We start from the raw sequence: 24,481 nt of genomic DNA on the forward strand, positions 1-24,481 counted from the left end.
CTCTGGTCTTGTAGATAATCTTCCCCTCTTTTGAAAAGAATGGGGGTATCCCATGTGTACAACTTAAGTTGCTGTTGATGGACTCCTATTTATTTAAAGGTGAGCTGTATATGCAAACACATCCACACATAAATTCAAATTCATCTGCACATAAAGTCCCTCAGTTGAAATAAATATGTTAATACACGCAATATAGAAAATGTTTCAATAATAATTAATAGATTAAATAATAATTAAATAATTTAAACGGTTTAAAACATTTAGAAGCTTGCCTCAGTTAAAAGTTTCTTAAAACATTTAGAAGCTTGCTTCAGTTAAAAGCACAGTGCTATACACCATAGTCAAAATAACAGATTAGCAAAATAGGGAGAAAAATCAAGTGACTCAAAGCCATTGTGAAATAAATCTCATCTAACAAGGACTATTTGGGCCTGGAAATAAAAAAAAGTTATGCCTTCCCGAAAAGCAAACTTGATGATTAAACATGCAAAGTATCTCTTAAATCACTTGCTCAAAATTAATTTATCCATCACCCAAAAGCTGCTGGAATTAAAGGTTTGAAGGAATTGGCTAGTCAGGGAAGGATTATGGGCAGAGATGGGATCAGCCAGTTTGCACCACTTCGGCAGAACCGGTAGCTAATTTTTTGTTGCCCAGGCCCAGAATGGACTTCTAGAAGTGACATCCATACAGAGAACCGGTTGATCACATATTTGAATCCCACCACTGATTATGAGTCTTCCTTCTCTTCCCTCTAATTCAGATGATAGCTGTTTTCCATAATGTCTTAAAAATTGGGAAGGGGGCAGTTGCAAAACTCAATTTCACCCTAATGCCAAAGCTATCTATTTTCAGAGGTTCCTGGTTTGTTCATCAAATAGTCTTCCTCCCAGGAAAAATTGTTTTATTGTTACAAAGAATATAAGCATATTCATAACTTGAAATGTGCTGGTCTAATTTTTTATGGTTATTATCATTAATTCAATACAGAACGGTATGTGCTAAATTAATTAGTAGAAGCTGCTTCTCTCTCCCGTAAATGCCACTGCTGAGTCTTTTTGCCTCTATTGTTTTATTGGCAGTAGCATTGATATCTACAGAGCCGAGGTGGCACAGCAGTTAGAGTGCAGTACTGCAGGCCACTTTAGCTGACTGTGTTCAGCAGGTCAGCGGTTCATATCTCACCGGCTCAAGATTGACTCAGCCTTCCATCCTTCCGGGGTAGGTAAAATGAGGACCCAGATTGTTGGGGGCAAGTAAATATATATATATATACATTGCTTACTGGTGTACACCGCTTAGAGAGTGCTTGCACTTAAAGCGGTATATAAGTCTCATAAATAAATAAATAAATATCCTTGATATTTATTATAGATAGGATTTTGTGATATTTCTTAATTTAGGCCAATAATTCTAATGTTAATGGAATCTGAATTTATACTTCATTTTGTTCTTCTCAATAAAAAATTTGCTTCAGCAAATGTTGATATATCAATGCCAGAAATGCCAAAATTGTCACAGTCATTTATAAAGATTGCAAAGACAGCTTTTCCTCAAAGGTTTCATTCTATTAATGAATGAAAGCAAAACAGCTTGAATAGCAATTTGTGTTCCTAGTTCTATGTTTAAATATACAAGAGGATGGAGAAAATAATCGGAGAAAGTCCACAGAAAGTATTCAGATATACTTATGGTCAGAAAAGAGTTCCTCTCTAAATGTGAAATATACTCAGATTAATTATTTCAGCAGCATATCCATTATTGAGCCATACTTGGCACCATTTGACACATAAAAAAGCAGTGGGAAGGATTAAGCAATTCACCATTTGTATTATATAAATAATCCTGGGCCTATGCCAGCAGTTAGGACTGAAATTTCTGTCACTAAATAAAGTGATTGTAAAGCATGTCAGATGACCATATTGCTTAGTAACAACTGTCATTAAGTGAAGCCTACATTGTGTTGTTAAGCAAGGATCTCACATGAGCATAATTTCTGACATTCTGCCTGCTTTCCCTTTGACTTTGCTTATGGAAAGTTAGCAGGAAACATCATAAATTACAATCATATGTGAAATTTACTAAGATGATTGATGTTTATTGATTGTGTGACATGCTCTAAAATTATTGCTATTTTTGTTGACTACAGCTATTTATTATTATATTAACTATTCCCATTGAATACTTATATCCGGACGATAGTTTGCTTGCTAAAGCTTGGAATGTCATTGGGGCAACCCCATTGTTGTACCTACCCCCATCCCAACTCCTTTCCTGAATCCCACCCTGAATCCCACTACCTATATCGATCCTTCCCTTCCCCTACCTTTATAAAATTTAATAAAATATTGTTAAAAAAACACAATCATATGATTTTTTTCAATAATGTATGTATCACTATCACTATCACTATTTTTTGTGTTTTACTTTTATTTTGTTAATAATTAAAAATCAATTTAAAAATGAATGTGGATCACTGTGAAGTCATAATCCTAAATTTTACCTCTAGTAAAAGTAATCTAAAGAAACCAAGATTAATGTTTTTCAGTTAAAGCTGCATTTTCACTTGCAGTTTGGTTGGACCCAGCACAAATCATAAAGCTGCTCTCTCATTTCTAAAATTTATTTTTAGTAATAATTATGGTATCTTTAGAAAAAGGCCACACACTTTATAGCTAAACATATATATTTGTATTTGCCTATGAACTGGATCTTGACCAAGATGTGTTATGCTCAACAAATGAAATCACTGCATTGCTGATCCAGATACAGGTGTCCCTAAATTATTTTTGCACATTGCTTCTTAAAATTGCAGTCTACACAATATTTTTTCTTTCACTGCAGTGCTCATGATGATAATTTTTAAAACACCTAAACAGCTTCTAAAAGTCCTAGCCCTTTTCAAAGCAGAAATAACAGTAAATATTTTTTTTATTTGTATTTCATTTTCTTAGTTAAATACACAATTTCTGGTGAGAATCAGATTTAGGCATAAGTTAAGCAAGCTACAATTTAAGACCAGGAAACTGAAAGGGCCACTCAAAAGTTCAGGTTTTTAAAAATTTATTATAGTATTATTATTATATGACAGTCTCCATAAATGAAGTCATCCGGTACAGATTCATAGCTGTTCAAAGATGATTCATCTCTAGTTCCTCGTATGTCTGTTATGCATCCTCACATTATTCTTGCTAAATTCAATGGTTTCACAGTCTTTCTGTTAGTACTTGCCAAACAGAGCTTCTACAACTTCCTGTAGCTAATTTCTACATCCGATCCTGGCTCTGGGTAAAAGCTTCAGGGTAGCTCTTGTGGTGGTAGAGTGCAAAAGGCTCAAATCCACCGTCAACTCTGGAAGATAACTTTAGGCCAGTTACTCTCTCTCTCATCTACTTAATAGGGTAGGCGTAATAGAGGTAACTATGTATAGGAATACTATGTACTCTGAGAACTGGAGAAAAGGCAGACTATAAAATGAACAACAAAAACAGCTTTTTCATCGTAATTATATGAGCTGCTTTCCTAAAGCCCCCATCTCATGTCACCCTAACCCAGTGGTGGGATTCAAATATGTGAACAACTGGTTCTCTGTGTGGATGCCACTTCCAGAAGTCCATTCTGGGCCTGGCAACAAAAAATTAGCTACCAGTTTTGCCGAAGTGGTGCGAACCGGCTGAATCCCACCACTGCCCTAATCACAACACAACATCTGAGGAAGATTGTTTTTATATGATCCATCCTCACAGCATTGCCTTAATATTATTTTCATCTCATAGGTGAGGTAGCTTCAAGATCTTTTAGTTGTTCCAGGTTTAAACTGTTTTCCTAATTCTTTTTGTTAAGGCACATTCATAAGCTTCATAGATGATGTGGTCAACACCATAAGGGATTATGTGGTCAACACCATAAGGGATTATGCAGACAGTCCTGCTGAACAATGTTTGTTTCTAATGTGAATAATTAGAAATACACTTACGCTGCTGTGGTAATAAGAGACTAAGTTTTATGTAGGAAAAGCAGATGTTCAATAAAGGAATAATGGTCAATAAATAATGTTAGCGCTAAGTGCAAATATTATAACTGAAGTCCTGAGACTTCTATGGCTGGAGTTCGTATAAAACATGTGTTCTTTATCTGCATACTCTATACTGTACCAACAGAACAACAATGCTATGCTCATACAATGTTCTTCCTGTGTTTACACAATATGCTTGAACTGGTTATTGAATTAGCTAATTGATCAAAAGTAACCAAGCTTAGCTTCTTATGTGAATGCAGCATATTCTGCAAACAAAAGTGCAGTGAAGGATATTGTACAAATACAGCCACTGTATCACAAACTAGATAACTATTTTTCAGTCTGGAATGCTGAGAGAAATCAGTTTGCATAGTTAATATTCATTGAATACTAACAGATTTAGAGGGTACTGTGTGATAATTTATTTTACATACAATTGATATTCTTAGACATAAAGGCACCGATATGATTATTATGACATCATAACGCAGGCTCCACTCTCATATTTACATTGTGACATCACATGCAAACACGAGTGAGATTTGCTTTGCAAAGTTGTATGTGGCTTTCATCTCTCTGTCACATAAACACTGCTCTAGGGTTTTGTAAATTCCAGGAGACAAACATTTCATATCCTCTACAAACACTGCCACTCCTATGGAATAGCCATGCGTGTGTGTGTTCAAATTAGTGCAGACTCCAGAAGTCTAGCTGGGAGAGTCCCTGCTGTTTTCTTGGCAAGATTTTGGAAGTGGTTTGTCTCCGGAGGGGCTGAGAGAGAATGACCATCCCAGGATCACCCAGCTGGCTTTGTACCTAAGGTGGGAGAATTCACAGTTTCCAAGTTTCTAGCCTGGAATTTTTAACCACTGCCCCAAACTGGCTCTCATGGAATAGCCTTATCACTCTCCAAATGTAGCCACATGAATTTTTTCTTATATTGTGTTCACACAACATACTAAGACAGGTTGCCTTGATCATGATTAACTGGATAAATGACAATTTAAGCTCCACCCCATGCTAAACCATAAACTATGATTTGCAAATGCACTAAGTTTACTCATCATACAAAATCACAAAAGCTACTAACAGTTGTCCAATTGTCGGACTAATAGTTCATGGTTTTGTTTCTATCAGAAACAAGGGGGTGGCAACCTTTTCAACTAACAATCAATGACTTAAAGATGCATGTAGTAATCAAGAGTCATTGTTTCTTTTCTTCAGCCTAGCCCTAGGCAGAGACAATGCTCCAGTTCACTATAGAACCATTTGATAATATAGATGACTGGGAGTTTATGAGGTCCATTAATATAATCTAAGTCCAACAACAAAGTAATCGTATAAAGTTGACTACACACCGAATATGAAACAATTTTTCTATGTAATTATTAAAAAGGCCAAATACAAATTTCAGATTGCATCAACATAATTTTTTAAAAAAACATTTTTAAAAACTAAAATGAACAGTTCACTTTATTTTACTTTGGGATACCCAGTCTCGAGTACTGAGTTCAGTTCTACTCATTGCACTAAAGATCCATAGAAATTGAAGCAGCAGAGAAGGGATAAAAGGGAAATAGAATACAATCATTGAAGGCATTGGATATGTTTAGAGAAAAGACTACTAAAGAGGATTAGCTAGCTCTCTTCAAATATATTAAAGGATAACAAACATAAGATTTGCCAAGACACGTGTCTATTTCAGAATGTGAGTCTTGGAAGAATGGATTTATGTTACAAGAAGGTAAAATCTGTCTGAATGCAGACAGAGCAATTTGACAGCTGAATATGTTACCTGGGAACAGCTGTGTTAAGGAGAGGCTAAATAGTTGTTTGGTGGCTGGGGCTTTGAACTCCTGCATCAAGCAAGCTGAACTCAACAGGCCCTTTTAATTCTACGATTTTATGAGGAATCTCCTAATAATGAACTACAGCAAATAACTAACACAAATGTATTACAATGTGCAAATATGAATTTTCCTTTCACTATTAAAGATGCTCATAATAGTTTAAGAACATGCTGAAGTCTTGCTCTTTAAGATAAAAGAGAAAGACTACAAGGAGATATTATGACCTGGAGTTAATGCAGGAGAAATGTCAGGCTGGCATAACACAAAGCACCTCTAATAATAAATACATTTTAGCATCTGTGCAATAATGGAAAGCAACACTGAATGCCTATTTTCTGGTCTAGTGAATATCAGTTACTGTGTTCCAAATATACAATACTGTATAAACTGTAACTCCCAGGCAAGCAATAGACCACTATGTTGCTTCCTCTGTGTTCTATCTAATACGTCCTTTATTACTGAACGGCTCCTTTAAAAATTCCAGGATGCTCAGCTAGGGTGGCAGTGACAAGCAGATGCGATCCAATTACAGTCAGCATTTGCCATGAATGGCTTTGTGTGCGACTGATGGGAAGAGGACGGCAGCAACAAGTGCTGTGTGCAGACTGCAAGTCTCTGCTGCTGCTGCTGCTACTCTGAACTGCACCCACATCCAGGCAAGGGTGTGGCAAGAGAAGGCAAAGCAAGAGCTCCTGAGCTTTGGATGAGGAAGAAACTTGGGATCCTCAGGTAAAGGAGACTCAGCTGGCCTCAGTTCAGGCATCATGGCCAAAAAGGAGAAGAGAAGGCAGGGATAATAGGGCAGATCAGTCATTGTATATTTCCATGATGGAGTGGTTAAAGGTGACTATATGAATTCTTTTCAGTAGGCTCAATCCAAGAAGCCAATTTTTTTTTGGGGGGGGGGACAGTTTTGCTCTGTGACTAGGTAAGTGTCCACCATCTGTGCTGCTCTTGTTTTTGACACCATGGTTGAAACTCTGGGAGGAAGATGTAGGTGGAGACTGCAGCTAGATTTAGTGTCATATTTACATCCTGAAGCATATTAGGATTAGCAGCTTTCCCTGTTATGCTTGGAGCAGGGGTTGCCAATGTTTAATATTATGACTCATGCACCTTTAATAGTTTGGGGAAAGACAGCAGATGTGTTGCTTGTCATGTCACAGTACTTCAAGGGTGTGAAAATCTGCCTTCCCCAGATAGCCTGAGGGCTGAAAGCTTCATCTTAGGCAATAGGTTACGGCAAGGTTGAAAAGGAGAAAGAAGCATTCTTAGAGAGAGAGAGAGGATTCCCTCCTAGCCGAGAAATTTCGTCTATCACCACAACCAGCAGGATCCTATGAGCCACAGCTGATTGCATATAGGCAGTACCCATAAATCCAAATTTTCCCACCCCAAATTGGTGGCTGTAGCTGATCTCCAAATGGTCTATTTATATCACAGAAGTCAAATGATTTTTCAATCAGCAAATTCCTTAGGGAAGTCTGGGGATTGCAGTTCTGTGACCAGTTTACTAAAGATCTTTTACAAAATTCTCTGCATCTATTCCAGAAGAAGCCATTACAGTTAAAATTGCATGGAACACATACAATTCTGTGGTCCTTTTTATGTTTTTTTTTAGGCATCTTGGTTATGAGGCTAATTACTCTTGCCATCTTTGGCATATAATGTCAGTCAGTTTTTTATAATTACTTTCAGTCATGTGCACTATTTATTTTGCCAATATTCTCAACTGTAAAAATTATGCCATCAACAAAAAAGGATTCAGATTATAGATTCCCCTGCCTAGGATCTGAGAACTTCAAAAAACATAACAGCAAAACAATCCCAGTACTAAGAGTGAAAGAAAGCAAATAAGGGTTTCTGATGAGTTTGTTTATAGCAGAAAAGTAGCAAAGAGAATAGATTCTTACCTTCTTTCACTCATCTCTTTTCCTTGCTAAAACTACTCTACCGTGCTCTGAATGTCTCCACCCTCAGCAAGCAGATTCACTTCTGGGGTACAGACAAGCAGAATTCATTTCCAAAATGTCTCCATCTTAAGGTCAGAGAAACAAATGAAAACGGGATTCCCAACTCCCTGTTTCTTTATCATGTTAAGCGTTCCCCACTCAATGCTTTTTTCTTGAAACTACAAACTTTTTTCCCAGTACAGTGAATCCAAACTGAACAGGCTTTTTTCCCCCTCCCTAGCAATTGTGAAAATTGCACTATTAGCTCAGCTGACATAGACTGCAGAATGTGGTTTAAATAAAAGGAGTATGTTGTACTATACAGAAAACTTCTCCTCTTTTGATGAAAAAAAGTCTTTGCAAAGAGGAGAGATTTTGGTGCAAATTCATGGGTGGAGTGTGATGCTCTTGCAGTTATTTAGTTAAAAGTTAGTCTTGCAACTTTAGAATATAATGGAACCCCAAACAAACTCCTCAGATGGGCACTTCGCTGCTGAAAGGTCTGAGGTGCTGAGCTTCTCCCCAGGCTGATGCAGCTGAGAGTAGATGAAATGAACAGGGCCCTGTGGTTGCTTCTCTTAAGCATGCAAGGTTCCTCACCTCCTTAGTCATCCAAGGTATTCCTCCTCCCCTCCCTCCTTAATCATTAGACTTAAGGTGAATCTCCTCTCATTTCCCATGCCATCTGTAAGCTGCAAAGTTCTGGATGACCACCAGATGGCAGATAAATGAAGTTGTTTGTAACTTGTATCATATTTAATGCAGCAGCCCAGATAAGGAACTCTGTGCTTATTCCTTTAAAGCAAAAAGGGAAAGGAGAGTGAGGAGATTAAAAAAAGCAGCCAGCAGCAAGTGGTGGGACCCAGTGGGAATAGCCATGCAGTTCGGTGTGAGTAGCTGCACTTTATTTTTACCACTGATCTGCAATTTTCCTGGTTTCCGGTGTTTCTTTTAAATCCCAAGAGGGAATTATTTCCACTTCGATTATTTTTTTTTTAGAATGGAATAGGGCAAACTGGGCTACTTCACAGTGCTAAAGCAAAACGCAATAACATCAGCACTAATATACTCCATCACCTTCAACAAGGAAATGATTGAAAAGGGGAGGGAGAAATGTCTCCAAGGATTTTGTCTTCAGTCGAAAGAAAGGGAGAAAGGAGAAAGGAAAAAGGAAAAGGAAAGGAAAAGCCAATTAGTTACCTATCAGGGTTTTGTAACTGAAATGTGTAGTCGCAGATATTTGGGTCAACATTTGTTTGATCATAGATGGTATTTTTAATTGTTGTTTTGGAATTAGATGAAAATGTATTCATATTTCTGCCCCTGTAGAGATTACTTCCTCATATTTCTGTGCTCTGGAAAATGAGAAGAGTGAATTGATGGCTGTGAGCCACCTGACCTCAGTGCAAATCAACCCACAGAGAATCAGAAGAAATTCTTGTGGGCCCTCTTAGTTCAAAGGAGTGTGAAGAAAAAAAAGACAAATTTTCTTTGCCCTAGCAGCCATGCAGGACTCCCTATTACTGATTGGATGACCAGCATGTTTCTGGCAACTGAGACATCTTGGCCTGTGCTGTTCCTTTGCTCTCAAGTTCTCTTCTGCCTCTTCTTTTGCACCCCTTCCTGTTGTTGTACATCCTGCCCTGAACAGTGTCAATGCACCAATTATTCAGGAGCAACTGCTGTTCTGTGCAGTGCTAGCAACCTGGAGGAGATTCCAACAGATATTCCCAAAGATACCATGTTTTTGAAGCTGGATGCAAATAAGATTACTGCAGTTCCCAACAGCACTTTCAGGCATCTTGCCCACTTACAAGAAATAGATCTCTCCAAGAATGCCATTGAGAAGATTGATTCAGCAGCGTTTAAGGGTGTTGCTGATGGCCTGAGATTGCTGGATCTCTCTGGCAATCACATACAGAGAATCCCAAAGGAAGCTCTGGTCAACTTGAATGCCATGATTCGCTTATCCAACAATCCTTGGCATTGTGAATGTACTTTGCAGGAAGTCTTGTGGGAAGTGAAACTGGACCCTGATTCAGTCAATGAGATCACCTGTCAAACATCTGTGCAAGAGGAATATGCTGGAAAACCTCTGCTCCACATCCTAGATTCAGGCATCAACTTTTGCAACATACACCAGAAAACCACTGATGTTGCCATGTTTGTTACCATGTTCAGCTGGTTTACCTTGGTCATTAGCTATGTGGTATACTATGTCCGGCATAATCAGGAGGATACAAAGAAGCATCTGGAATACTTGAAGTCACTACCTAGCACAAGAGTTCCTAAAGAGACTATCAGCACAATCCTGTAGCCTGGAGTGCTACACAGCCTGTTTTCTAAAGAAGAAAATGTTGGATGAAATATAGAAAGTTTATTTCCTGCTAGTTCAGCCAGGACTTTTCTATTTTTTTTAAAAAAGAACAAAGTGTTTCATAAAAGGTAAAAAAATGTGTTGCCGTTATAAATATAGTAAAAATGTCTAAACCACGTTTCCCTATGCTCTATGCCAGGGGTAGGCAACCTTGGCTCTTTTATGACTTGTGGACTTCAACTGAGCATGGCTGGCTCAGGAATTCTGGGAGTTGAAGTCCATGAGTCATAAAAGAGCCAAGGTTGCCTACCCCTGCTCTATGCTATTGTTACCGATAGTGGACCCAACAGAGAAAACATAAAAAGGAATTTGAATGGCACATGCTTTATTTTGGCTCCCTAAAATTCACAATCAAGACCTTATTCCAAGAGAGAAATCTAAAAACCCTCAAATGGAGCAATATAATCCTGACAAATGTGCTCATGGTGCCAATAGAATATGTACATGGCTGACTTTTGCTTGATACTCTGAATGAAAAGACAAAACACTTTCTCCAAAGCTTACAGAAAGTTCTATTGCTAAATTCATAGATTTTGCAAACAAGGACCCATACAGTTTGATGTAATTTAATATGTAATATATATGTTTGTGTGTGTGATGCAAATCTAAAAAAGGATACACTTTATACTCCATCTAGATCCATACTTCTTCATTCTCCAACAGAGTAATAATGTGTTTTTAATTCCAGAAACGTTATACTGCAAATATGGTGCAAGTAAAATGCAAGTAAAGGAAAGGGGAAAAAATGAGCATGTGTTATAAAAGAAATAATGCTGAATAGATTCCCTTTAGGAAGATGGGGCAGATACACAATGATGAAATTGTCTATTTCTACATTTGCTTACTTTGTATTGCAAATGGTGGTTCAAAAGTGCAGCTGGTCTGGAGATTAATAAATTTGAAAAGGGAAAAAATGAGTAATAATTTTAACTTGAGAAAAACCTAGCCCTGGCATCTGATAACAGTTTCTGAGAACCAAAATCTTCAGGCTAAGGAAAGATAATATAAGAATAAGCTAATAGAAAAAGTAAATAAGAAAGCTATAAAGAGCCTCTCTTTGAGGGAGATGAATGCTCTAGATTAGAAACATGAAATATAAATATAATAAATAATACATCAATAAAATATTAAATTGGAAATGCTTCTTTACATGATTTTAAGTTTCAAAATCTCTGTTAAAACAGATTCCCTGTAAATTTAGCAGATTTTGTTTGCAAAACAGGTTGAATCCCACCTATTCAGAATCTGGCAGACTTCAGTAAAGCAAGGTCAGTGCTGGAGAGAATCTATTGGCAGCAAATAAATTTGACAGCAGCACTATAAAGCATTCACACACTGCACTAGACATAGAAACATGCTAGACTTGCTTTTTTGAAAACAGAGTTTCAAATTAAGTCTTTATCTGCATGGATCCAATTGTTATGCATTTTAAGACACTTGAGAATCTTTGTTTGTACCATTGATTCTCTGCTCTGCTGTTCTAGTGCAATAGCATTGCTTTCCAGTTGGCTACTTTTGGGGAAATGTATGTTCTCATAATGGAGATATATATATATCTCCATGATGCACAAATGTGGCATCATCGTGTGTGATCTTGGGAAAATATGAAACTGCTGTAAAATGTTGAAAGGGACCACATTTGTAGTTCTGTGCACTCTTAACACTTTGTGGTGATCATATCTGAAGGCCCATCATGCAACAGCTGGTTAATCAACACTTTGACAAATTTCAGGACAGTTGGGGCCTTTTTTTATTACTAGTTTTATACTACTGCTTATGTACCATTTTTGTGCAGGATGCAAATGTTTTCTGGTAATATTTGAGTTATGGGCATATAATTCAGTCTGATGTTGAAACTCTTCTACCTTCTTCCTAATTCTCAGTGTAAAGTGTGGTTATGACATCTCTCATAATGAGCATCACAAATTCCTGCACCATTTTGTGAACTTAAAAAATATTGGTGGTTGTGTATCCATCTACTATGTAGTTTAATCCTAAAGAAGTCTTTCACTGTCATTTTTTTTTCTTTTAAACTGTTTTAAAAAATCAAAAAGGTTATTCTCTTGCTCTTCCTTTATTAAAAAGGTGCTATACAAACATTAAAAATCAATATCTGACAATCAAACTGACAATTTAATAAATATAGCCCATAAGGAAAAAGATGGAAGGAGGAGGGAGATGTTAAATTAAATACTAATTTTTCACATAGGACTCATAATTCCTACCTGTAGATCTTATTACCAAGAATTTTCCTGTGGGTTTCAAAATAATTATTGTAATTATAATTGTTACCTGCAGGAGGCCAATTTCTTCCCCAATAGAACATTTGCCTGTGTTGCCACCAGCTGGTCTTGTAAAGGAATAGATCTTTTTACTTTGGACTAAGAAACATGGCAGCACCTACTACACCCAATTTTATTTAATGGGGCTATTATATCTGACCCATAAAAATCTATAAAACCACTATATGATAGCAAAAAGATACTTTTTGCTGCAATTTAGTGATATTCTGGATTTTTAAGCCCAGATAACATAGTCCTAGATTAATTATCAGCAATATTTTGCTTGTTTGGCATAAACTAAAGTTTAGTGCTATAACATGAAGAGATTGGATGAAAGAGAAGAATTCAATATTTGCAATGAAAAATAAGGAAGAGGATAATGGTATACAGTGATAGTTGTAACTATCATTTGCTTTGTTTTTCTTAAAGAAAAAGCTCATTCTTTTGCTTTGTATTCTTATCAGTTACTATATTATCAAGTAGCCAGAAACAAAACCCAAGACTGCAACATTTGCTTGACTTTATATGGAAATAATACCATGAAGACAGACCTTGTGTAGAAGGGCAAGTGCCCATTTCCTTTGCTTGCTTTTGCTTGGCTTTTCCTTTTCTGCTCCATAGTGCAGATTTTCCAGGATTATACCTGGATTGCAGCTTCATTATCTCTAGTCACATTGGCTGTTGAAAATATTTGGAGTAAGTAGGAAAGGTTGCTTTGGACAGTGTCCCTACAAGTATCTCTTGGGTTACAACTACTCATTCAGTGTCTGTTCAAATTTACAATGGCACAATACAAGGTGGATTTATGACTGACCTTTTCAGTCTCCCTGCACTCATGTGATCAAGATTTGGGCACTCAGTGCCCAGCTCATAATTATGATATTACAGTAAGCCAAGGTTGTTTGATCATGATTTCCCACATTCTCTGCCAGTTTACCATACACAAATTCAGTGGGGAAGCCATCAGGAGGTCTCAAGTTGCTCCCTTTCCTGCCATTTTTTCACTCACTCAGGCTTTGCAGCATCTGCCCATTGCACTCTCCCAGTCACCTGTGGCACCCCTACATCTGCCTGTACTCCACAGCATCTGCTTGCCTGGGACTCTTACTTCTTCCTCCTTAATGACCACATGGTCCTGCGGTTACAATGGCAACTCGGACTCCCAAGATTGCGGTCACTAAGTGATGCAATCACCTGACATCAATCAACATTTAGTGACAGAAATTCCAGTCCCGATTGCTGTCTTAACTTGAGAACTACCTGCTCTAACAACATTTTGTTTCCTTAGCTCCACAACATTGGCCTCCTCTCTTCCACAGCCCATGAGTAAAACAGATGTAAGTCATTCTTAAGTGTATCAGTTTTTTAAAAGTAATAAATCCCCACTCAAACTGATACTTTATTGGAGCAAAAGCAGGCAAAGTAGTTTAGAACAGCTCAGGCACAGTCCTTATGTCAGACCCATCTCGTTGGGTCTTTGCAGTGCTTTGATAAATACTGTACATTTTCCCCCTTTGGCTGGTGACATGAAGGGATGTGATAGAGGAGAAAACCCATCACCTTGCCTGCTGGAGGTACAACAGTACCTCCAGCAGAAAAGAGACTATAGAGATAGAATAGGATTGGCAATAAGGAGAGAACATGTTATGCTGGCATGGGAAAACCCTTTAGCGATTAAGGTTCCCTATTTTCATTGGGTTGTTTTGTTCTCTCTATCATACCCACAATTATTTCAGAATCCTTCATTTATTCCTTCTTTTATATCCCTCCTTTTATATCTTCTTGGCTTCTCACTGTTGTTTAATCTCAGGTCTGAGATTAAATGAGCAGCTGGGCTTCTGTGCAATGGCCTCCTATCCTGCATTGGTTCAATACCAACTGGAATGGCAAAAGGGACATGAAAGAGGTATAGAAGCAGATGACAGACTATGGTAGTTTTGTCAGCTTTCAGATCAAAGGGTGGCAGAGTGAGTAATCTAGCCTTCTTCATCTTGGTGCCTTCTAAATTGACAGTGACCAGCATTCCCACTATGGCCAATAGACATGAAAAAAAACTGAGTATTCCATTTTAACAGATTCAGAAAGTACTAGATTTGTTTATTCTATTGTGTTCATTTATATTGTCAAGGGATTATCAATTATTTTAAAGGAAGGAATCATTATTGATTAAAGAATTGTATTGGTCTACTACAAAGGTTGACAACACAGAACCTGCAGAAGGCAGAGCATTCACAATAACCTTAGGTGGTATCTAAGGAGTCAAAAACATGAAATATGTAATCTCTGTTTAAAAAGGACAAAAAGATTTCACGTTGGTAAGATCACCAAATCTTCATGAGATGTTGGTATTCTGCACCAGATCCCTCAGGATGTAAGATTAAGCTTCACGAGTTTTCAAAGCTAAACATTCCAGACCTTTATGATATTTGGTGATCCAGTGAGATAAAGCAATGGTGCCCAGCACTTCAAAAGGTTATTGATACCAAGACATTTTAATTGAATGGCAAATGGAATGGGGGAGGGGAGCATTTCCATGCATTTTATCCCTGTCACCATGTCTTCATCTGGTAGTTTGGGCTGACAGAAAGTGGCTGGCCCAGAGTAACCTGCTAAGCTGTATACTGGATTGGGGACTTAAGCCCATGTATTCCTTTTCCAATTTCAGTATGCTTCTTTCCAGAAATAGAACAAAATATAACAGCATTCCTCATTGCACATGAAGGCAGACAGTCTAACCTGAATGCAAAGGCTAGCAAACTCCAAGGCAAATAGAGAGCTGTCTTAGTGCATTTATTTCCTGTTCTATCTGGTGTTTTTTGTTTAATACATATCCCATATCACATATATGAAATTCCATAATTTCACCATTTATTGTTTGAAGTAAATACAAGTATTGCAATGAATTCTTTTCTCACTTTGCTTTACTTTTTATAAATGTCTAGTTGAAGCCAGGCTGGATAACTTCAATTCTCAAATTATGGGAGGTCAGACATTGTAGCTGTAGTTAGATTTCATACGAGATGAAGTTTGAATGCAAATAAGCACTGACACAGCACCTCTGAGATGGTGCAAATCACTCTATTTTATTAGGAACTGCTTTCAATACTGTAAATATCCCAGTAATAAATAATTCCACCTCCATATAACAAATGTGACTGTCATCAATTTACATATAATATTTTGTGAATGAATACATTTTTAGCAGCAAATAGAAGCTTTACTATTCACAAACTAACATGGGAAAACAAACTAAGAAAATGTCAATCAACTAGGAATGGAGTTTATCACAGAGATATCATCAATCTATATAAAAGTTCTGGACTTTCCTGATGACCCCAGGTGAAAAAGTTCAGAAGCATTGTTTCCTAAAGCTTAAAATAGAAACTTTTAAACAATATTGGCTTTTATTTCCTTGAAACTCTGTTACAAAACTGGAGAATACAAACCTGGAAGACTCATAATAAATCCAAGACTTTTTGTAAAGACACAGCCCTTCTACAATAAGGAATATATGTAATGCAATCTAGGGCAGCCAGTAATACAGGAAAGGAGTAACTGCATTTTGAATTTTCTCAGTAAGGCTCAGAATTGTTTTTCCTTGAAACCCTGAGATTCAAAACTGGAAATTGCTAAAAAAAAAACCAAAAAAAAAAAACAACCTCAAAAGCAATTGGGCCTTTGTGATCCCATGAATCTGATATACTACAGATTTTCATATTTTAAGAAACCTCTAGCAATTTCCCCTAAGATCTACATCAGAATTCTTCTCATGACAACGAGTGTGTTGCTGGAATAGACTGACATATATAAATACGTTGCATTCCTATGCTCTTCTCATAATGTCACAGTAATTGATATTTAGACTTGGAAGAGGTCAGCAAAAATTTATATATCCAAACATTTTCAGTAGGGGATAGATGACAAATAGATGCCTTTTCTGTCCTATTGTCCTACTTCAGAAGCAATGCATGCTCAGGTATGCCTAATGGCATGAATTATATTGGCAGCTTTTTAGGATAGGTATGATGTTCATAAATATACTTGGGACAGGGTAGAATAAGTGAACCAAAGTTTCTGAATTCACAAATATCTTTGGCCAGCTCAAATGTACAGTTATGCAATTTAGCTTAATAGCAGAAAGGATCTGTTAAAATCTAATTTCCAACAGCCTCCTACTCAACTAGCTGAGTAGCTCCAGAATAATCTCTTTCTTATATTGGCTGTGCTAATTGAAATATAACAAATTTCATTATAGTTTTGAATAACTAAAACAATTACTCCCAAGTCTATGCTCTCTGCTTATGGCAGGAAACTCAAGAATCTCCATTCAGGTCAAAAGATTTTTAGCTTCAGCACCTTGGAGAGGGGCTCTTTCGCACTTGAATACATGAGGTAAGAACCAGCTGTAGTGTTGAAAGCTTCCCAATCCCTACAGCCAAATGTTGGAAGATGGTGAACTGCTACGAAACCTTCATATCCTTGCCATCTGCAGTGCAGACAAAATAGTTACTCAGTTTGTAATTTTCAGTTCATAAAATCTATTCTTCCAGTACATACAGTTGTTTTCTTACTGTGGAAATGAAGTGGAGAAACATTCCTTTCATGTAAACTCAGAGAACCTACAAGTCAATTTCCTCAACCTGATATTCTCCAGATATACTGAGAAAAACTCAGTTCCCAAATTCTGAAACAAAATGGCCCAATAGCCAGGTGGCTGGGAACTTTAGGAGTCCAAGCAATATATTGGAAAAGTCTGATTTCTAATATGTAATAGATCACAAATAGGCAATTTGGTGTTTTCCAGATGATTATAACTACAACACTTACAATGCTTTAGGTTTGGGCTATACTGATTGGAACTGTCCAAAATGTCTAGAAGACATCCTAATGACTATTCTTGATATACAGTAGATATTTAGCGTATCTACTAGCAGTGTTTTATTCATTCAAGATAGGTTTTATTATCATACAGATAATTCTAATATGGAATTACTTAAACCAAATTTCCTCAGGCTGAGCTCTCAAGGTGTTTGCTAGCCTCCAGCAACTCCTATCATTTGTATCCATTTCTTACTGAATAACTACTGAACTTTTTTTTTCAAGTACAGGACTTCCCACTTGAATACCAAACTCCCTCTCTACAGGCACATAGGGAAAGAGATTTATGTTAATAAAGTTACAGAACAGGTGTAATCTATCAAAACACATACAAGCCCATTACCTCAAATCTCTCAGAGCAAAGGAATATGAATGCCACATTACGTCGTGTTTGCTTGTATTGAGCCTTACATGACTTCTACCCCTCTTTTTGGAGAGGTGGGTTTTTGTATTTTTTACCCAGTGTACTGTATATCCTGGATAGGGTTTTCAGTTTCACTGACCACTGGAAGGCAGATATTACAAGGCAGTTTTCTCCTTTAGGGACTCATCAGACTTAGGTAACCAGCTTTCTTCTATGAGGTTCAAACCAGCTGTTATTCTATGGGGTTCAATTCCCAGTAGAAGATTTGAAGGGACAAGTAGAAAATGTGGGTCAGCCCAATGTGTGGGGATTTTTTTTTCTTTCTTCCCTTCCCTTGAATAGTTAGTTCACCAATGTAAGCGTTTCTGATATGGATTCTACTGCACATTGACAATCTGGAGGACAGACCTGCACTGAACTACATGTGCAACACCCATCAGTTACAGCACCCATCTTCCCACCTAAAATCTGTTTGCAGAAGCCAACATAATGTGTGTGTGTGTACACAGAGACAGAATGGAGAACATCAAATGTAACACTTTTATTTTTAAAAAGTGAAAAAGGAAAAACTTAACCTTTTGCTTACTAGATAAAGAGCTTGGATGCATGAGCCAGGGTTTAGTTTCTGTTCTGAAAAAATGAGTTTTCAAGAGTAATTTTAAAAAGCTTTTTATGTAGGTACAACAAGAGGAAGTAATTTATAAGGGAAATTTCAGGAACAGCTAAACATCAGATCTGTTCCAATGACCTAGTTGTTTTAATCTGGATGTTTGCTATTTAGCCTCAAGAATAGAGGGTGACAGAACAGTAATCTTCAGTACAGCCTTTCTTCCTATAAAGATTAACGTAATAATAGGGATTCAATCATTTTTATTTTATTTTTGTCCTTTTATATGTCCTAATATATACAAAAGACAAAACTGAGGCATTTTCTCTTTATTACTTACCTGTAAATAATACTGTTTACAGAGAAGGTCACACCATCATAGGAATTTGCAACAACCAGAAAGCTGTCTTCTCCCACTGAAAAGAATTCCCAGTCTAAAGCACTGTGACATGAACAAACCAAAGAGGAAAATATTGCAAAAGTCAGAGAATCAGTGATGAACACACCCTGTTTTCTTTTATATTAGTACAGGGTGTGGGTGTGCGTGTGGGGGAGAGGCAGCATATACCATAATTTTCTGAGATCAGTATAATTTCTGAAAATGAAAATGTTAATGAAGTGAAGGACGAGGAGGGACATGATAGCAGTGTTCCAATATCTCAGGGGTTGCCACAAAGAAGAGGGAGTCAATTTATTTTCCAAGGTGCCTGAAGGCAGGGCAAGAAGCAACAGATGGAAATTAATCAAAGAGAGAAGCAACCTAGAACTAAGGAGAAACTTCCTGACAGTTAGAACAATTAACCAGTGGAACAACCTGCCTCCAGAAGTGGTGAATGCTCCAGCACTGGAAGTTTTTAAGAAGAGACTGGACAGCCATTTGTCTGAAATGGTATAGGGTTTCCTGCCTGAGCAGGGGGTTGGACTAGATGACCTCCAAGGTACCTTCCAACTTTATTATTATTATTATTATTAATAATAATAATGTTTCTATTATATATTTCTACTGGCAAGACCAATTTAAGACAATATTCTAGATGTATTTTTAGAATATGAAAACAAACTCAAACATTCCTGAATATATTTCTCTACTAGAAGAACCCCATGCTGATGTTTTGAGCAATACTCAGAAAAAGCACCTGTATGTAGGGATGTCCTGAAACTTGACAAACAACTGTGCTGTGATGTTAAGCTCATAGATGGAAGAATTAATGGCAAATGTATTGATCGGTGGTACAGTGCTACTGTCGTAACCATGACTGTTTGCCACAGCAAGAAAGACTCTGCTTCCGATGTAAAAAACCTCCCAGTCAGCAGCACCAAAAGTCTAGAAAAAAGGAAGGAGGAAAAAAAGAGAAGACTTTCAGTGAGTCACATCTGTACAAGGATATATTTTATAATCTGACCCAGTATGAGGAGGACGTGTCTAGAGGATTTGCCTTTCTCTCCAAAAATCAATTTGGCATACTAGGCTAACTAACTATAAGCTTCAATTAACAGCTTGTACAAATGTTACATTTTTTAAAAAGGTAATCCCCAGATTATTTGACTGTAAAGGGAACAGATGTTTTTCCTTCAGGCTGTTTTTCTATTATTGGACTTCTGTTGTAATTGACCTACAAATTTATATTTCATGATAAGGAGTAACCAACAGGAAAATGTTATTTGTGAAGAAGTTGAAAAATCTTTCTAGCTGAACTCAATTTCTGGATAAAACATGTCTTTCTTGGCCTGTGGCTTTCTCAATAATAATCTGCCAATGGTTTACTTTTGGCATTTTTAAAAAGCTTCTCAGTCTAGTGCAGAACCTTGTGATTTCCTAACTTCCCATCCAACCAGGGCTGATTCTATTTAACTTTTTTGAGATGTGGGTGCTGTCACTTTTTAAGAATAGTCACTTAAATTCAACTTGATTCATGATGAATCCATCATATGTTCTAAACATATTAATATTTCTTCTTCAAATACATTATAAATGTGGTTTGCCAGCCTTTCTCCTTCACTTCTGAATCATATCTGGATAATTTATTTTGTTTAGGACTGAAATTTCCCATTTTATTCTATCAAAGATTTACAACAATTTATAATTAAAAACAGTTAAAACACAATTAATTACAATAATTAAATCTAACCACAGTTATAATAATTGGATAGAACTTTATTAACCAAGCTAATGCACAATAGTTAACGTCCGAAATAATAATGATAGCAAAAACTGTTAAGCACAATAGATTCTCTAGAAGAGTGGAAGCTTTTTCATGGTATTGGGAGCATAACTAGAAACAGTGGCCTAAGGCAGTGGTGGCGAACCTATGGCACGCGTGCCAGAGGTGGCACTCAGAGCCTTTTCTGTTGACACATGCGCCACTGCCGCCAGCAGCAGGTCCATCAGGCTGCCACTGCTGCCCGGAGCAGGAGCCCCACACAGCACAAAGAAGGCAAAGCGGCCAACTAGCAAGCTCGAGTAGAGGTGGTAGAGCAGAGGTCAACAACCATTGTCGATTGGTGGACTGGAAGGGAGGGGGAAGCATTTTACATACGGGCAGGCGTACATGGGGCCGCGAGCACGCATGCATTGCAAATGGGGTGGGGCTAGTGCCTGCATGATACTCACTAGACCTGCCCCATTCTTGCGTGATGCAGCGCCTTGTATCTGCACCCCATGGTGCAGTGGCGGCCATTTTTGCGCCTTGCAGCACGGTGGCCCATTTTTGTGCCCCCAGTTTTTGCGTGCCAGAGGCAGCACTCAGAGGCGCCTCCCTGCCCCCCCCCGAGGGCACCACAATGCTGATGTGGCCCTGGCATTTTGTGATAAATAAGTGGGTTTTGGGTTGCAGTTTGGGCACTCGGTCTCTAAAAGGTTCACCATCACTGGCCTAAGGCCTCCTCACATCATGGAAATGGTAAGCATCCAATAGCCTCCCCTGAGAGATAGGTTGGATCATTGCAGATCAGAACAGACCACTTGCAAATATGAAATATAAATAGGTCCAAAACAGCACTTTGAATTGTACTGGAAATTTATTGATAAGAAGTACAGTATCCACATATTATATATTTCTAGTGGTCAGGATCTGCCAGTAAGCTAATCATTGCATTTTATACCATTCTGTTTCACAATGGTTTCAAAGTCAGTCCCATACAGGGTGCATTACACTAATCTAAATACACGAGTTTCTCACACTCCAGAACAAACTACAGCTAGCACACCAATCACAGCAAACAAAAGACCATCCTGGCCTCAAGTTTCCATCTGGTACACAGAAGTAAATGTGAATTCAGGAGGACACCCAAGTTGCAGACCTACTATTGCAAAAGTAGCACTTCCTCCCTTTGGAGCTGACTGAGAATCACAGTGGACTAACACTAACTCCATCTTGTTTTGATTCATCTTCAACGTGTTCTGTTCATCCAACAGCCTCCAGACACTAGGAAAAGATTTCCACACAAACACCAGCCTAGCCATCAACCTAAGAAGATCAGTGTAGTGGAAGAGGACAAAGTGGTAGGGCAATTTTTCAAGCAATTAAACCACGCTTTCTTCTTTAACTCACTTTTTCATCCACATAAACTTAGCTTATTCTATGCATACATAGAATTATAATAACATGGTTTTCTGTATGCAACAGTATTCAATTCCAACATATCTTTTACAGATATATTCATTCATTTAATTTATTAAACTAGTTACAAATTGTGATTTATAAATAAAGCGCTCCCCTGATAGTCAGTATTTTTTAAAACATTGCCATATGAAACAAATCATTTGAAAACAGAACATTTATCTATCTTTAGAATAGGTAGGTAAACAAATAATCTTTTAAAATGGAATATTAAAAAAGTTAAAAAACAAAAAAAAAATAATTGCCTATCTAAAGCTAAGCAAAGGTGTTGGTGGGGGAAAATCTGACTTTCTTATGGAGGTGAAATTGAACAGAACTTGGCAGAAACAAATAGAAACAGCCTAAAGGACAGACCTCTTGTTCTATATCTATAATCACATTCCCCAGTATGCATATTTACGTACAATGGATAAAAATTTAATTATTTGATCAGGACTTTGCCTAAGGATTTAAAGACATTGGTTTTCCCATTGTTATATCTTACCGAGATTGACTGGAAAAGCTGGAAACCTCCATTGAGCCAAATGTAGATGTTAGAGTAGATCTTGGTTGATGTTCCATTGAATGTATTGGCTACTACCAGAAAGGAATAAGGGCCAATAGTGAAAAATTCCCAGTCATAGGCTCCTGAGGTGGGAATAGTCTGATTGGCTTCAAAAAGCCCTTTTCTAGAGTTCCACCTATATATGACACTATTGATATTGTGGTTATCTCCTAGAGAACAGAAAGGAAAGGATAATGTGAATGGATGTGGTATAGAAACATGGTAAGACAGAAGGAGATGAAAGATGCACAAACATAAAACTACACTGATATTAGAGATGTTTATTACTAACTTCATTTAATTTTGAGTTTTTAAATTAATTTGATGAGGAAAGCCAAGCCAGAACTTGGAAATGAAAAAGAAAAAGAAAAAAAGAAGAATGATACATGTAACAAAGACAATGCCGTACTCTTAAATGAAAAGCCAGAATGAATCTTGGTTACTTTTAAAAGCATAGTTTCAGCTTCTCTTCCATTTGCTCACAGATTTAAATTAGTCAAAGACACCTAAGTTGTGACTTAGTAACAAATCATAAATTTAAATGTGTAAGTGAACAATTAGATCTGGTCTCCAGAGCCAGTGGCCAAAGAGAAGAAGGAAGAAGGAAAGAGGAACCAGACAAGTCTGAGTTATGGGAACATGATGTTAATTCAGTCCATATAGAACAATGTGTTTCCAAGTGAAATACCATTCTTTGTGGACAACTGTTCTAGTAACTTTGTAAACTAAGTACTAATTTGAAAGTGGAAATGTTATTTCTGTCTCCCAAACATACAGTGGTTTGCAAGGAAAAAGGAACATGAGTGACAGGGGAGAGGGAAAAAAATTGGCTTGCAAGGATTAGAGTTAAAACTTTTTAATCAGTTAAGCAAAAATATTTAATCATTTCCCCCAACTTATTTATTTCTGTAAAAATGATGGGGATAACAGCTAGTACCTGACTGATATGTTAATTTTATTTTCACATCATCCTTGCTTACTTTACATATATATAAGCAAGGATAAGTAAGCAAGGATGATGTGAAAATAAAATTAAGATATCATTATATATATATATATATATATATATATATATATATATATATTTATATATATATATATATATATAATATATATATATATATATATATATATATTAATAAGAATAGTGAAAATAAAAATATGATTCCTGAGTGAATCCATAGTCAATTACCAATAAAACGTGAACACCAGGAATATAATAAAACTATAAAAGTTTAATACCATCACCGATCACCAAGCTTTCGTCAGATACTTCTGACATCGTCAGGGTTAATGCTGGTCTGTGGGAGAGTGCCTTTATAGGTGAGCCATCATTTGCACACGGCTCCTAGATCTTGTCGTAGGTCCTAATTGATTTAACTGCTTTTTAATTACGGCTTCCATACTGATGACTCCTCTTTTCTTGCTTTTACTGCTTGTGGGTGTGTCATTATTCCCCTCTACCTCCCACTGTCTTGAATTAGGGAGGTTCTTTCCTCCCCTTTTTTGGTCATTCGTATCTCTAAGTTGTTCCCTCTTCACACCTCCGTGTCTCCTACCTTCCTCCTTCTTCTGATCTTTACTTGCTCCCCAATTGTCATCCCTCATTCTATGGGGGCGCACTCTCAGCCTTTCTCCCCATCCCTTGCTTTCCATTTCCCTCTCTTTGGCTGCATAAACTCCATTTCTGTCGTTGCCATTCCGTCTGACATCTACTTGCTCTTTCACCCCATTATTAATGTTCTCGGACTCCATGTCAGACTGAATCCCTTGAATATCTCCTTCCTCCTCACACAAGCCCTTGTGTGCCCTCCTAATTCAAGACAGTGGGAGGTAGAGGGGAATAATGACACACCCACAAGCAGTAAAAGCAAGAAAAGAGGAGTCATCAGTATGGAAGCCGTAATTAAAAAGCAGTTAAATCAATTAGGACCTACGACAAGATCTAGGAGCCGTGTGCAAATGACGGCTCACTATAAAGGCACTCTC

The 24,481-nt window shown here is 37.3% G+C and overlaps 2 protein-coding genes across 3 annotated transcripts in view; one reads left to right on the plus strand and one right to left on the minus strand.

Annotated features, from left to right (window-relative positions):
• Nucleotides 1-6,418: 6,418 nt before the first annotated feature.
• On the plus strand, nt 6,419-12,250 carry LRRC3 (leucine rich repeat containing 3). Its single transcript, XM_039364255.1, has 2 exons — nt 6,419-6,597; nt 9,150-12,250. Exon 2 carries the CDS (start codon nt 9,352-9,354, stop codon nt 10,135-10,137), a length of 786 nt encoding a protein of 261 aa, XP_039220189.1. The 5' UTR covers nt 6,419-6,597; nt 9,150-9,351; the 3' UTR covers nt 10,138-12,250.
• Nucleotides 12,251-15,543: 3,293 nt separating this feature from the next.
• The window catches only part of TSPEAR (thrombospondin type laminin G domain and EAR repeats), a 38,204-nt gene continuing 29,266 nt past the window's right edge, over nt 15,544-24,481 (minus strand). For both annotated transcript variants that reach the window (XM_039364245.1, XM_039364237.1), the window contains exons 9-12: nt 22,433-22,662; nt 19,465-19,652; nt 18,669-18,770; nt 15,544-16,965 (exon numbers count right to left, since the gene is read on the minus strand). In XM_039364245.1, the coding sequence (XP_039220179.1) occupies nt 16,812-16,965; nt 18,669-18,770; nt 19,465-19,652; nt 22,433-22,662 (674 nt within the window). In that variant the 3' untranslated portion in view covers nt 15,544-16,811. The remainder of the gene's footprint in view (nt 16,966-18,668; nt 18,771-19,464; nt 19,653-22,432; nt 22,663-24,481) is intronic.

Source organism: Crotalus tigris, unplaced genomic scaffold (genome assembly GCF_016545835.1).
Source record: "Crotalus tigris isolate CLP2741 ecotype Arizona unplaced genomic scaffold, ASM1654583v1 scf7180000017591.2836849, whole genome shotgun sequence".
Taxonomy (NCBI): domain Eukaryota; kingdom Metazoa; phylum Chordata; class Lepidosauria; order Squamata; family Viperidae; genus Crotalus; species Crotalus tigris.